Source organism: Plectropomus leopardus, chromosome 11 (assembly GCF_026936395.1).
Source record: "Plectropomus leopardus strain MGB_pleo_1.0 chromosome 11, ASM2693639v1, whole genome shotgun sequence".
In the NCBI taxonomy this organism is placed as follows: domain Eukaryota; kingdom Metazoa; phylum Chordata; class Actinopteri; order Perciformes; family Serranidae; genus Plectropomus; species Plectropomus leopardus.
Window position 1 is genome coordinate 22718338 of NC_142186.1, and position 15690 is coordinate 22734027.

Here is a 15690-nt window from a genome sequence, read left to right on the forward strand (position 1 = left end):
TATTCCACTCAGATAGTCTAAAGATGACTCTGTAAGTAATTTGAGTCTGCGTCCAGCAAACAACATCTGATGCCGTTTGACACTCTGAATCTCTTTCAATTCCGCCTCCTATTCAGCTCCGGTTAACAGCTAATCAATCTAAGGTCAAAGCAAATGAAGCGTAAAATGTTTGCTTGTTCGGCACAATTCAGCATAACATATCATACCGAGAAGCTGCAAAGCTTTGCGACAACATGTTGACACTTCTTTCACATCCTGTTGAACTTAGTCAGAAAAAACAGTGACCTCAACAACAAGCCCAGACTGATAACCTGACAGGCCCGACCTCCCCCAGAGACTTATGACGCACTAGAAATTAATATGATTATCTGCAGCACTTCCTTCTTTTGCAGTTCGCGTTTAATATTTCAGGCGTTAATTCTGCTCAGAGAAAGTGAGTCATAAAACCAAAGACTTATCACATTATTGCTATAGAGCCATTTATTTTCGGTAATGTAATGATTTGCTTGGTTTGTTGTGTTTTCAGAATATCACTGAGCCTGCTTCCTGAGAGCACAATAAGCCACACCTACAGCCCGTTATAAATACATACAGAGCAAACTTTCATTTTAGATTAGAAGCTGCAGAGGAGTGCGTACTTTATTTCCTGATATTGAAAAGGTCTTTTCACAGCCATGAAACTGCTTTTGGTTGCTGCACTGGTTGCCCTGATTAATGGCAGTTATGGTAAATATATTTTTCTCTCTTTCTTTCTCATGGACTGTTATACTATTTTCTCAAATCATTTGGTTTTATTGCTGCTCTGTAATGAGCAATTGATTCAAGCTTCGAGTCTGATTCTGGTCTTTTTTCTCACAGATGTATTCATATGGTTACTGTTGGCTTTTGTGTGTTTTGTGTGTGTGGCTGTTTGTCTGCTCGCCTGTCTGTTTCTGAGAGTCCTCTAGAGAAAACGCTTTACTTTCTTTTCTGTCACACTGATGGGTTTCCCCTGGTGGCTACAAGACTCAGACTCAAATAGGAAACATTGCTGGAATTATCAGGGGACTGACAAGAAGAACAATTAAATATTATTTTATTTATACATACTTTCTATATGCAGAGACCTGTTTACATAAAACTCACAGTTTAACAGTGAAAAAAACAAATGTAAATTGTTTGGGTTGTGCGTGTATTCTTGCCTGAGGTGACAGACAAACAGCCTCTGTTGTCAGTAAACTGGAAGAACCTGTTGCTGGTCATGTGGCCGTGGTGACTTTGAACGTATTGGCAGTTTTCCCACAGGAGCCTGAAACAAATGTCAGGAAAAGGGAGCAGTTGTTTTCAAAGTGTTGCCCAGCAGAACAGCAGCTTACATCCCCAGTGCCGACCCCCTCCAGTGAGCCCCCCACCTATTCATGTTGTGATTAATAACCTGCATGTGTCATCTCCGTCCACATGCAGCCACTCTGATCATTAAAGGGCCGACGCAGCCGGTTCTGGAGGGAGACAGGGTCACACTGGAGTGTCTGTTGACAGACTCTGAGTTCAACATCAGCCAGGTCCGTTTCGAGGTCTTCTCCCAGGTGAGTCACGGGGGCGACGGGGTCAGTGATTATGAGAGATATAGAGGAAAAAGGTGCATTTCAAAAGTTCAGGACCCTCCTCTCACAACTGTTATTCAGGCTTTGCTTCCAAGAGTTTTATTGTTGTTGAGTTATTGTAAAATTCATGTAACGTATTCTCATTGATTTATATCTATAATATATTATTATAATATTATACTATTATATTATACTAATATAATATTACTATTATATCTATAAGCAATATGGTAATAAATTATGCACAAATTGCAAGAATTTGAATTATTCATTTTTTTGTTAACTTGTTTGTTAGTTGAGTTTTTTTAACTAGTTTTCTTTTACTTATTACTTATTTCTTGTTTGTTGTTTTTTTAAGGGGGGGTTATTCTGTCTTTTGCTCTTCCCATTTGAAAGAAAACAAGTCAAATTGCTCAGGGCTCAAAGGGTTAATAACTCTTACAAGAGTGGAAAAGTTTTATTATGCTGTTTTCTACACCGAAGCTGATACTGTACATAGGAAAAGAATGTTTACTCAACGTTTTCATGTCATTTTTTTATTTATAGCCTGAAGTAATTTGCAGTGGCTGTGTCTACATAGGCATAAAGTGTTTTATGTAAATATCACATCGAGCAGCTGACTGCCGTGTAGTAAAACACAGTGGAGAACTGTGCACGCTTGAAACACATCAAAAGTAATTCATCAAAATGCTTCTCACAGTAATGCGGTTATGTTAGTTTTGGATTACGCTGGAATCCAGCATATTGAGCTCCCAGGTTCTCAAAATATGCATTTAAAGAAATACTTCACTCATAAAATATGCATTTGTATGTCAGTTAGTCATGGCATGCTACTTTGAATTTGTGACAAAAAACGTTGTTTCTCTTGCATGCTTTCACGAAAAATGGCAAACATTAATTTCTTGATTGATTGGTGTCCACATTTAACAACAGAAAATTACATTAAAAACATCTGCTAACAAACTCTCACATGACTCTTGCAGTATAATCCAAGTCTCATTTATCCAGTCGAATGCTCAGTACTTCCCAAACTTTTATTTTTAATAAAACTTTATTATTTAAAACAAAACTGAAAGTGAAATCTATGCTCTCATTAAAGTCAGACTAACAAAAACGTTTTGTTTTGTTTTGTTTTTTTTAAGTAAAAAGTACTTTCCAAACTCTCGTGCATTTCTGCTAAACCCCCCTTGTGGCAAGAGTGAAGAAAGGCTGCAAAGAGTGCAAAGATTTTATTTTCAGTTCAGTTTTAAATGATACCGCTTTAGTGAAAATGCATGTGAGTGTGTGAAGCACTGAGACTGGATAAATGAGACTTGGATTATCCTGCACTAGTTGTATGAGAGTTTGTAAAAAGATGTTTGATAGAGTTTTGTTGTCTCTAAATGTGGTCCCCAGTCAATTGATAAAGCAATATATTTTCCATGGAGGCGTACAATGAAAACAGAGTTTTCTTCACGAATTTAGGGTAACACAGCATGACTAAATAATTTAGAAATGGTCTTTCAAGGGTGAAGTATTCCTTAAAACTCTTATGAAAGGAAAGCAGCACAAGAAATGTGATGCTGCTCCAGGTTACAAACTATTTACACCTTTCAACCCTGAGAAGAAGATTGGTGAAATTGGTGAGCAACTTGGCAATAAATGTTCTACTATTTGCAAGAAATTTAGTAGATTTAGAAAAAAACCTAGGGAAAATATCTAGGGGAAAAAAGTGAGGGAAACACTATATTTATAATTATCATAATTACACACTTAAAATTATGTTACGAAATTACTATAATGTTTTAGGCAATTTGTTGTTTTTTTCAAACTTTCTGTGTGTGTGTGTGTGTGTGTGTGTGTGTGTGTGTGTGTGTGTGTGTGTGTGTGTGTGTGTGTGTGTGTGTGTGTGTGTGTGTGTGTGTGTGTGCGCGTGCATGTGCTCGCATGTGTGGGTTAAAACTACTTTTCAGGGGATTTTTTTCAATTTTTGGTTCATTTCTTCTTCCGTGGCTCATTGCCCTTCTCCTATGTTCATGAAAGAATTCAAGTCGATTTGCACAGTTTTCAAAGGCTTAAAGGATTCCCTTTTAAATGTTTTTATTTCACTAAAAAATAAATTTCTTGTAAATATTGTTGAAAAGCCAGCAGAGGAATTTATCAGTCTCTAAAATGGTGTAAATAAGCAGAGTAAATAAAAATGCAATAAATTAAAGTCTCGTATTTTTTCCCTCTCTTTCTTTCCCTTCACCAGTACATGCAGAGCTGGAGACCAGTTTGGCAGCGATTTTATTGCTTCCATTCCATGCCCATCGAGCAAACCACAGACAGTCTAACCATGACTATCCCCTTTGTACAAAGTTACTATGAGGGACCCTACCGCTGTGTGTCTGACGCCGAAAATGTGACTGAGCTGGATCGCTCCTCCCAGCCGCTGTCCTTCAAAGTGCATTGTGAGTGCCTCGGGTTGATATGGGTAGGAGCTGCTGCTAACAATGATTCTGCAACACCATGTATCCCTTTTGATAAATATAGCAACCTCAGATTTTTCATGTTGTCTGTGTCCTGCAGAGGTCAAAGAGATTTCTGCTACAATCTGATCATGAGCCGGGGGGAAAATGTGACTTGCAAGCACAGCTTCTGAGTTTCACTTTCCAATAAAGAAATGAGAAGTAGAGCTGTGAATGTCGACATTACTGACAAAGAAGGAAGCATAAAAAACACCTGTCTGTACATTGGTAAACAACAGTCTGGGTGAGAAGAAGGAACAGATAGAAACCTTGCAATTTACGTCATGTTTCCAACCAGCAGGAGGTAAAGACAATTTTTCACACACTGTGGACACAGCTTTCTTCACAGTGAGGGATAGAAAAACACATTAATAGTTAATAAGACAAGACATATCTATGCAGCTGCAGAGGGTGTACAACAAAACAAGTGCAGAAAAAAGTACAGATCCAGAGCAAACACCGTGTTGCTATGATAGGTTGACTTGAGATATTTCTTTTTTTTTTTTTTCTGCACTCCAAGCAAACAAAGAGACATTCTTCCGGTGGGGCTCAAGTTTGAAGCTATCGGTGAAGGATACACAATTGCATGAAACGGCATCCGTGGCGTAGCTAGTCAGATTATCAGTGTCCTCTATCTTCTCAGTGGCCATCAAATCGACCGTAATGCTGTTTGATAGGCTCCTCAGCCTCATGGGGGGAATCAATAAGAGGCAAAGATTAGAATGGACTAAAGGACTGAAGGAGACAGAGGGGGAGAGGAGCCAGGAGCTGGATGGACGTGGGCCATCTATTGAGATGGAAGAGAAAATGAGCCATTATTCACAACACTGCCTCTCTAAAGACTTCGATAAGATGAAGCCTATTATCATTATTATTGATTGCTTAGTACAGTCTGGGAGGCATTCATACTTGAGCCTATACACTCAAAAGATCTGAGTGTTTAGCAGCTGCTACCGCTGCAAACATGTGTTCAGTCACGTCCCAAACCTTCGAGAGGCTGCTTCAGCATGTTTAATTTCTTGCTTCATTAATGCTTGGTCATTCTTTCTCGTTCCCGCTGGGTTTTTAGATTTGAGGGAGCTGTCACTGTCCGTGCAGGGCTACACCAGCTACCTGGGCGTCCCGCAGGAGCTGAGGGTGCGAGTTGGGGACGACGTTGTGGTGACGTGCTCCACCAGCGCATCAGAGGAGCCAAGCTACCTCTGGAGCAAAGACGTGAGAAAGCCTCAGGATTGTGCACAGTGGCCTCATTATGCTTTTGGAAACTTGTCATTCTCTCTCTTTTGCTACCCTCCCTCCTGTTTCGACCTGACCTCTTTACTTCGTTCCAGTCTTTCCAGGTCCCTCTGTCTCTCTCTTGGCTTTGCTCAAAGCATTCTTTTAATATTCTCTCCTCCTCAAACACTGTTTTTCCCTCCATGAGTTTCTCAAGCCACTCAGCTGTCATCTTTCCATCCCCTTCTCTGAGGAAGTGCTCTGTATTTAAGTGACTGGTTGGCTTAGGCCCACCACTCGCTGGGGATTGCAGCTTGCCCACTTACAGAGGATTAATAGTTTAATGAGGTCTAGACAAGAGCCAGTCAACCTGAAAACAATTATGTGGATAGATTTCTAATGATTTTTTCAGTGTTTGGTTAACCAGTATTGAATTATTCAACTGGGCTCTTCGCTGAGCTAAGGAACCCTGACCCGAGGGAAATTAAGGCGTCTCTGTGTAAAATGCCGTAGCGACAACAGGCATGTAGAGCTAAAAGGAGATGATGAGCTGAGAGGTACACTGTGCCCTGGTGGTGAGAAGACAGTATTACACTTTCAGGGTAGGTTGCACCAGCAAAGATAAATTAAATCTAAGATTAACTTAGATCAGAGTTTAGTAAACTAGGTTTAAAATGTGTAAATCCAGATTTAAAATGAAACAGAGCTCTGCTGCACCATTAAGAGTTTATCTCAGTTTAGTAAAACCATGTTTATTTATTTTAACCAAGGCTGTCGGCATAAACGCATTAATCCCGATGTGATTAAGATACATAATGTGTCATAACCTTGTCAATATGGACTTCAAGAGTGTTTAGAAATGCAAAATAATGGAAATGAAAATGCAATTAAAAAAAATATGATTGATCACGACTGACTATAGAAATTCTGCGATTAATTGCAATTTATAAAATTATTCATTGACAGCCTGAATTTAAATAGAATTTAAACAGAGTTTAATAAAAATGGACAAATGTAATACCAAAATTAAAATAATACTTAAATAAATAAATACATAGATAATCAGCATGCTGTTGGCATCTAGTAAGTATGAAAGAGAGTAAGTCTGCTTTTCTGTAACAATAAATGTTACATTGTTGCTATAGCTAAAAAGTTGCTAAATTAACAGAACTATTGGTTGACAGACAGTCATGTTGTGTAGGCCAAAAAGGTCACCCAGCCATCATTTGGAAACAACCAGTAGAATAAAATCTCAGGGCCACCAGGAGTTGGAGCGTCAGTGGTACAGCTGTTCGTCTGTCACTGCCATGTTTGACAGTCGGCCCAATCTTTCTGTTTGGCTCCAAAATAGTTTACTTTTGTGAACTGGTGTCTTGAAAAAAAAAATCATCATCCTACAACTCAAGTGGTTAAAGTCTAAACTTTCTAAGAGGAACTTGAATATTTTTGCTCAATCCATCTCAAAAAGGAAGCCGTTGTGAAAGCTAAACCTCCTCAACTGTAGCTTTAAATTTAACCCTGGATCACAGTTTAAAGGGACGTTTTGCTGCAACAGAACTGAATTTATTATAGGTTTGGAGTAAAAACTAATCTGAGGTTTAAATTGAACCTTTCTTAATTTTTAAAGTGAGTTTTAAAGTTTGGTGCAATAGAATTTAAACTTAAACCACGATTTAATCAGGTTCAAGGTAATTGTTGTTGGTGCAATCTAGCCTCAAAGTGTAATCAAAATTACAACTGCCACCACCAGGAAGTCACAGGTGACACAAAGCTGCGCAACCATGAAGATATCATGGGAACAGCTAGACGTAATTGCCAAGTTCCCTCTTTTGTTATTCTTCTTGATAAGTCGGCTCAGGGTTAATGTGCTTGTTAAAGGGTCACTGCTAATCCGGGTTTTAAATGGGCTTACAAGCCAAAATCCAATTCAGTGGACATTTTATACAGCTAATACTGTTTGTCCTCTGCATGATCATATGTAGTGCTTTAGGGGTTTTGTCATTATTTGTGGAATAAACTGCACTGTCACTTTAGGAATAATAATAGTGGCTGTCAGCGTGACTCACTGTGAGGAGTTGGACTCATTCAGCGCACCTGTCACCTGTCACCTGTCACCTGTCGATCTATCCCAGCCGCATTTACATAAGTCACAAAACTTTTGGAAAAGAGGAAATGATGAGATGGAATGATGAATGTGAGGTTACTGTACGTATGACAGGAATGGATATGGGGCAGAAAGTAGCATCAGAATGGCCCACTTTGACGGACAGTCGGCGTGGGCACATTGGCCCCCGGTAATGACAGCAGGACAGAGGCAGAAACGGGCCACTGCTTTGGGAGCCAGTGGATTTGCATACAAAATGCTGCTTTGGCCAGACCTGGCCTTTATGGGAAATCCTCTTAATTCAGATCCATTCAAATTGAAATGGACTTTCTTGGCAGGAGCTGCAGCTCCCAGGAGCCAAATCATTTGCATGGTGTAATGTCTTTTTTTTTTACCCCCTCCTCCACATTTGTTTGTTTTCCAATCCTCGTGTTTGGCCTATTATTTGTTTCCTCCCATGTCGGGCTCTATCTCATAATAGTGCTGCTATTTTTGTGTCAACAATTCATCCCGCTCCCTCGCCATCTCATTATGGGTTGTGTTAACAGTCTGTTGTTGCGGCATCGTTCTTTGCGGATGACGGTGTTATCTGGGTTATTGACTTGTGCCGATGTGTGTTCATTCGTTGGGATTACGGCTCAGGTAAATACACTTCATTTGGGACTTTTGGGGACAGTTCTCTGAGGGACGTGCACCAGCAGATATTGTCTGTCTTTCTGTCTGTGTCCCACTGCCACTGCCAGTCTCTCTGTTTCTCCCTTTTTGTTGTTCTATTTCGTTCTCTTCCTCACTCATCCACAAATCAACCAAAATAAAACTTTCTCTGCCTGTTCTTTTGCTCTCTTTTACACTCCTCATGTCTGACAGTTTTACTGTTTCTCTCTCTATCTTTTGCCAACTAGCATCGTCTACTCTCCATCTTTCTTGTGCCCTCAGCTCAGCACAATTTTAATTTGTAGTTTAAAGAGTTTTTCGATTCTCTTAGGGCTGCAAACAATCCAGCCAATATTTTTTTTTCTACTTTCTGCCCTGCTCTCTGTTTGTTTAACTCTGCTCCTGTATGTCTTCATTTTTCTCTCTCAGGGAGACGACTGGATCCTGCCTTCCTCAACACTGACACTGAGGAAGATAAGAGCCACGGATGAAGGACAGTACACGTGCATAGCCGAGCATCCCACTGTGGATTCACTCAGCAAGAAACGCACCATCAGCATCATTGTGCTGCCCGGTAAGAAAGTACTATAGATCTAACCCAACAAGTGCCATTGTCCTTTTGACTGACTGAGTGCAGAGTGACCGCGTACCACTTCCTCTTTCTAAAAACCAGTTTGGGTTTTCTTTGTAACTGTTGGGAAATTTAGCTGTCAACATCCCCGAAGCAAAACAAAACAAAAAAGACTGTGTTCTCCTTCCTCTTCAGTTGCTTAGATGTGACCAGAAAGGTCAGGCGTTTGTGTGCAATTACATCATCAGGGGCAAGTTTTCATTTGTGAAGGAGTGAAACCTTTAAAGCCCTACATTTCTAAGGAAGCAGTACTGGGCTGAGGTTTAATTTATCTGCTCACAAGAATTATTTAAAAAATGTTGGGAAATTACTGTGACGCCGTAATAAAGAGAGGTGAAGACTTTATGAAAACACCTCACGTAAAAAGGGTGACAAAGAAGTCCCAAATGAAATTACCTTTAAAATGTCAAATGAAAATAATTAAGATGATACCAGAGGACGAAATACATTTTAAATAACATAAATAAATGGCGAGCACAGAACCTCACCAACTTTAAAGGATAAGAGTATAATTATCAGATATTTTAAAAGCAGTTTTTTTACATGACCTTTAAAGTGCAGTTTTTAACTTTTACATAAAAAAAACCTAAAAACTTTTCGATGTTTGCTGAAATGGTCACAATATTCACACAGCACTAAATGAGACAGAAAATCTGTGTGAAAAAAACCCAAATGTTTTCCAAAACAAATTTTAGTGTACTGTTTAGCTGTAAAGTTATTAAGTTGGTCTGGCCGGTGGGTGGCGCTGAGTTTTGACTGTTTTCAACATGACAGTCACAAACTATTTTCATTTTGCAGCTAATCAACACACTAAAATATATTTCTGAAAACATTTGACTTAGGAAAAAACTAATGTTGTCACAAATTCTTGATTCATATTTGATCGACGCTGCCAGGCATGGCATGAATGACATGACTGACAGCTGCTCTGGAGACTCCTCGGCTTTGACTGGTTGTTTCTGGTGTGCCATAGTTGATTCTAGCGAATGCCATCAGAAGCGGTTGAAAGAGTAGGACAATCTGTCTTATATACTGTAATACTTCATGGATATACAGTAGTGACAGATTTAGAATATCCAACACGAATGTATTTTCATAAAAGTTACCAGCTGTAGCTTTAAAGGCGAACACCACCTAAATTAAGAATGCCAATATGATATTTCCACGGTCAAGGAAGGTTTCTTCAATATTTGTGAACATGAGCCACTCTCTTAAAACCAAAAACCAGCAAAGTAAATTTCAATCTTATAACGCCATCAAGTATAAGTAATATAAATATAATAAGAAGAAGAAGAGGAAGGAAAAGAAAAAGAAAAAGAAGACACAGAAGTCTGGTTGTCTGATAGCTTTTGCTGGTGAATGTCTACTTAGTGAGTTTTCTTTATCTGCATCTGTATGACTTCCCTTATTTCTCAAGAAACGTGAGAATTGTACTCAAGTGGAGAACTAATTTCATTACAACATTATAGCTAATCCAATTTACAGCACTTCATCTGTCTTCATCATTGTTATCAGTGACCTGTGTGATGACTGCACCGTGTTATTGCACTGCAGTTTTTAAACACCGTCCTCTCACCCAGTACAATTCATAAGCCTTGTGATTTCAATCGTTGAAATTATGCAACCTCTAAAAATGCAATTAAGCCAAGGCATGTTATTTGTTATGGTAGAGCTGTCTTATTACTTATGCAATTGACTTGTTGGTCACTGCGCTTCACAGTGTCTCTGGTATTTTCTCATGAAGCACATGTAGTAATTAAAAAGGTAATAATTTCTAGATGCTAGAATAATGTTTACTCATCCTTGAAGGTGTGGTGTGCAAATGTCACATGTTACTTCTATTGCTTTAAAGCTGCTGTACAATAGGAGTACAAACCTTAAGAAAACATTACAAGTGGGAAGAAAGGGATTACTGTATCTATGAACAGACAAAGGCCATGTTTGTTGCTGCCTCAAATCCTCATAATCATCAACCTTTACTTTGTCCACTACTCTAAAGAAAGGTTTTAAAACCATAAGGTCCACAAAATCTGCAAATGTTTTATATAATTTGTGGGAATGTATGCACATGAAGGCATGGGCGTTGATTTCAGGTGGGATGCACAATATTTGGAACCGGTTTATTTGTCTGCCCTCAGTCAAAACAAGCAAAAGCAGAGGACTTTTATTTTGACAAATTTTAAACATTTCCACGATTAATTGATGCAGATAAGGCACAAATTGATGCAAAAAATGCAGAATGCGGGAAATTATTTTTTTTTTCCAGGGAGAGGATCCAAACCCTCCATTTCATATGTGCCCCCCCCCACCCAATATTAATACGAAACCTATACCCTTGCATGAAGGGGATAAGGGGACACTGCTTTTAAAATTGTAAAAGGCAGACTTCTTGAAGATCAGCGCTGTGTATGGCAGGAAGGCCATCTGAACTCTGCACAGACTCTTTTCTTCTACAAACAAACAGGAAGTTGCCTTTAGAAGCTTTGCCTCCAGGCAGGAAGCTTGTATTTTTGCTGATTTCAGAATCTGTGTGAAGCATGTTTTCCTTTATGTCTGACTGATCTGTCCCACAGAGGATGCCCCCTGGTATGAGTCTAGTAATGGCCGTCTCATGTTGATGACCTCTGCGGCGGCTGTCTCTCTCTTGGTGTTCATCCTCTCCATGAGTGTATTCCTGTGCCGCAGGGCCAAGCAGGCCAAGACCAGCAAGGGACCCATGTAAGAAACAGCAGTTTGAGTATTTGTGTGTGCTCCTCTTTCATAACAAGCAATTGTTTTTTTCTCTTTACTTCCGATCTGATCTTCATTTTAAATCATACTCAAAACTTAGGGAAGTGCCTCTGAGTATCGGTGGATTATGAGACAACGGGCCTCTGGACACAGATATGCAGAGGAACTAACCACCTCTGTTACATGGGAGCACACAAACTTTCTGGTGGTTTTGCATCCCTTTGCAGTAGTTATGACTTTTTTTTGTGGTTTTGTGTCTCTTTGTTGTTATAATGTAGGTGTTTTGTGTCTTGTTGTAGTCGTTTGAGTCTCTTTGAAGTAATTGTGCATGATATAGAGGCAAAAATTATCCCTCTTTGAAGTAATTTTATGCTTATTGGTTTTTTATTGCTACTTTGTAGTCCTTTTGTCTCCTCATGATTGTTTTATGTCTTTTTGTCATTGTTTTTCCTTTTTTGCCATTATTTTGCATCTCTTTGCGGTTCCTTTGTATCTCTTTGTGGTCTTTTTCTGTCTTCTTGTGGTTGTGTTTTTGTTGTGTGTGTCTTTTTTTAGTTGTTTAGGTTTCTTTGAAGTAATGTTGTGTCTAATTGTTATTATTTTGCCTGTTTTGTAGTTATTTTGTTTGCTGTTCCTTTGCATCTCTTTGTGGTCTTTTTGTGTTTCCTTATGGTTGTTTTGTGTCTTTTTGTAGTAGTTTGGGTCTCTTTGAAGTATATGTTTGTCTTATAGAGGTAATATTGTGTCTCTGTGAGGTAATATGTGTCTTTTTTTGGTTGTTTGTGGCACTTTTTAGTCATTTGTCCCCTTGGGGTTGTTTTCTGTCTCTTTGTTATTGTTTAGCATGTTTTTGTTGTTATTTTTTCTCTTTGCACTTCCTTTGCATCTCTTTGTGGTCTTTTTGCATCTTCTTGTGGTTATTTTGTGCCTCTTTGTTGTTGTTTGCATCTCTTAGCTGTCATTTGAGTGTATTCCTGGTTAGTATGTGTTAGTTTGAGTGACGTTTTGAAAGGAAAGGCCATGGGGTCCACTGACACATTGGGCCCCTTGGTCCCTGTGCCTGTGCCCAGTAGGCCCGTTCAGTAATCCATCTATACCTCTGAGTGTGTGTGTGCCTGTGTTATTATTTAATTTCTTTACCGCACATTATCTGCACTCTCCTTCCTATTTTCCCTAACATGGCCCCAATCTCTCCTCCTGCAGTTTGACTTTATATTACAGATATGGTTATTGCTGCAATATTTCATTCTGTCTCGTGTGATAGAGCCAAGGCCATTTCAGTTAAAGTATGTGTATTTTAGCGCACTTGCCAGTATGCACCTTTGTGGTCTTGCAGGAAACCTTTCCACACATGTGCAGTTCAGTTCCTGTGTGCTTTTAAAAGGTGTTATTCACATTGCATATTAAAGTCTGTCTCCGAAGGTTCAACCTACTTGACCCCTCCTTGATCTCTTTCATGCTTCCTCTTCTCTTCTGTGTGTTTCCATGTGCTTGTGGAAAGCCTGGGCTAATAGCACCAGCTTTTATACTGTGATGGTATATAAAGCGTAAAAAAAAAGGCCACAGCCGTGTTAAGAGCAGTGGCGGAAGTCCCATTAAAACGATTGCTGACAGCATGTTAATGTGCACCATGACCCCATGCAGTTTCGCTCATTAATGTCTTTTCCATATGGGCGGAAAAAGAAATTCAAAAGGCTGAACTTCCACAAGAGCTAAATGCTGCCAACTGTATATAAGCATGTGTGTATAAAAAGAGACAAGGAGGTAAAGAGAGAAAAATGGACTTTCACATTAACAGCCAGGTGTGGCTCCAGTGCTCGGTCTAGGCTATAATTTCCTCACTTATATTTTTCTAGCGCCTACTTGGAGGTCGATATACTGATAATAATGCTCCTCTGTCTTTCTTTCTCTTTCTTCTCTCTGCAGTGATGACCGGTCTCAGAAAAAGCCCATCTACAAAGCCAGTGTGGAGTCCCTGCCCTCCACCTGCGCAGACAAACAACCTCTGGTTTGACTGCACAGGCAAGTGGAAGGATGAGGGGCAGTGTCGATGATGGAGCGAGAGGCGAGCGAGATGGAGTGGGTGGCCAGAAAATGAGCGATGGCATAGAGGGGATACTTAAAGAGGGAGGAGGTGGTGTAGGGTTATGGATGGTTACATTGGGGGAGGAGAGAGGGAGGAAAGGAGGAAAGCAATGAGGGATACTTGGAGACAGCAGGGAAGGAGAGCAAAATCAAAATCAGTAACAAGTTGGTTGTGAAAAAAAAACTGAAGGGCAAATGATTGCTTTAGAAACATAGAAGCAGCTTTGCTTGTGGGCGTCGGCTTCAGTTATGCATCTTGAACAGAAAGCTTGGCAATTTTCTCTTCATAAATTCTGCAGCGTGGAGAATAGTGAGCTACATTCTTAGCAAAACGATGGGAGATTAAGAGCCGCAAAGACTCCACGAAATACTCTCTTTTCTGTTACAAACATAATTACTCAGCTGTGTACTATGAATGAACTATTTGGGTGATAGGACAAGGTTTTATTTTGTTGATTTGTTTCCCTTTCAACCTCTCTTCCCCAAAACCAAAACCAGCTCAAAGCGTCTGAGAAGGTTATTATAATCTCTTTACTGTGACAGCTCTCAAGCACATTGCACTCAACTATTTAATTCACTGTACTTTGGATTTCTTTGATATTAAATGGCTTTCAGAAAATATAATGTTCCACCCTGTGTGCCATTGATTTTGTTGCATTTGAGATATAAAAGTGGTTGGGGAGTATTGACAACGTGTTGAAAGCTGGACATGTACGCTCGCATGGCCGCACATCTTCTCCCCCCAAAGCCATCTCAGGCTTGCATCAGCTTGTTTACCAACCTTCCCTTTCAGAACGTAAGACCTTACTCTGAAGCAATGACCTTTAGTCGAAGTGCTGTGCCTGTGCATGCTTGTGTTTCTCCCCATCTGCCTGCAGGCACAAACCCATTTGCAGTCATTTCAGTTCACAAACACATGCGTGAACTAAAAACTCACACTTACCCACAGTAAGAATAACAGTTACCCAGGTAACCTTGACACTTAAATATATATATATATATATATATATATATATATATATATATATATATATATATATATATAACCTTTTATAAATGAGGGAACAAAGACATGTATGTTAATATAAAAGTGAATACAGGCCCAGCTAGACCCTGAACAATAACACACGTACATAATAAGAACGCATAACATTACATTAAGGTTGTACCACAACTCATTAAAACAATATGAGCAATATGAGACAAAACAAACAAAACTTGCATAGCCAGAACCCTGATTCTGGCTACCAATGTTGCCATCATTTGGAAGAGAAAGAAGCCACTAATTCAGACGAAGCATCAAAAATCCTTTTCCAGAATTTAAACAAGGATGGACAGAGCCAAAATGTACATATAATGCTGGCAGAGGCCTGATTGCATCTATTACAGTTCGAGAAAACATCCTTGTAAATCTTAAATTGGCGAGCCTTTGTAAATTAAGTGCTGTGCACCACTTTTCCTTATATCAAACCAGGATTTGCACACAGAGGAGTTCTCTATCCTTTGAATTCGAGAACTTCGCCCTATACCTCCTCTCCCAGATCTGTCTCCTGTCACATCATAATCGTAACTTTGAAACTTTGCCCAGACAGTTAGTACTGCTAGTTCTACTTCAATATGAACACGATTTAGTCTCTTCTTATTCTCCCCAAATTAACCATAATAGACTACAACTTCATCTTTTTAATTTTCTCCTCTGTTGCCTTGTAACCCCTGACGCCACGCCACGGCACCATCGCTTATTACCATAACCGTGCTCATAATGCAAAGAATTTCATTACGCTTGTCTGCTGAAGTTATGTTGGGTTTTATGTGGTTTTATTATCGGTGTGTGGTTGACCGTAGGCCGTCGTTAATAATGGGCGAAGCGGCAGTTTAACAATGACACTCCATTAACGGGTGCATGCGCCAGAGAGCACAGCCAGGATAATGTTATTAAACTGATCATTCAAGCCCCCCGTACAGCTCGCCTCTGCTGCAGCCATCCTTTGTCAGACATTTTACAGACTCTTTGCATTTCTTTTTCCAACTCTACAAACTTCTGATCATTCTTTATGTCTTTAGCCCAGAAATAAGAGTCAACAGATAGTCAAAATGGAAAACCTTTTTTTTTTTAAATTCACACTGTGTCAGAAAAAAATATATAATATTGTAAATTTCAAATGCCCCCCACATGTGAAATGCCAGTGAGCACCATTT

At 39.5% G+C, this 15690-nt stretch overlaps 1 protein-coding gene across 1 annotated transcript; it reads left to right on the top strand.

Moving 5' to 3' along the window:
• The first annotated feature begins 566 nt into the window (after positions 1-566).
• LOC121945727 (CD166 antigen) lies at positions 567-14115 on the top strand. The gene is made up of 7 exons (XM_042490035.2): positions 567-726; positions 1444-1565; positions 3817-4015; positions 5142-5287; positions 8475-8619; positions 11250-11394; positions 13333-14115. Exons 1-7 carry the CDS (start codon positions 675-677, stop codon positions 13418-13420), a joined length of 897 nt encoding a protein of 298 aa, XP_042345969.2. The 5' UTR covers positions 567-674; the 3' UTR covers positions 13421-14115.
• The last annotated feature ends 1575 nt before the right edge of the window (positions 14116-15690 follow it).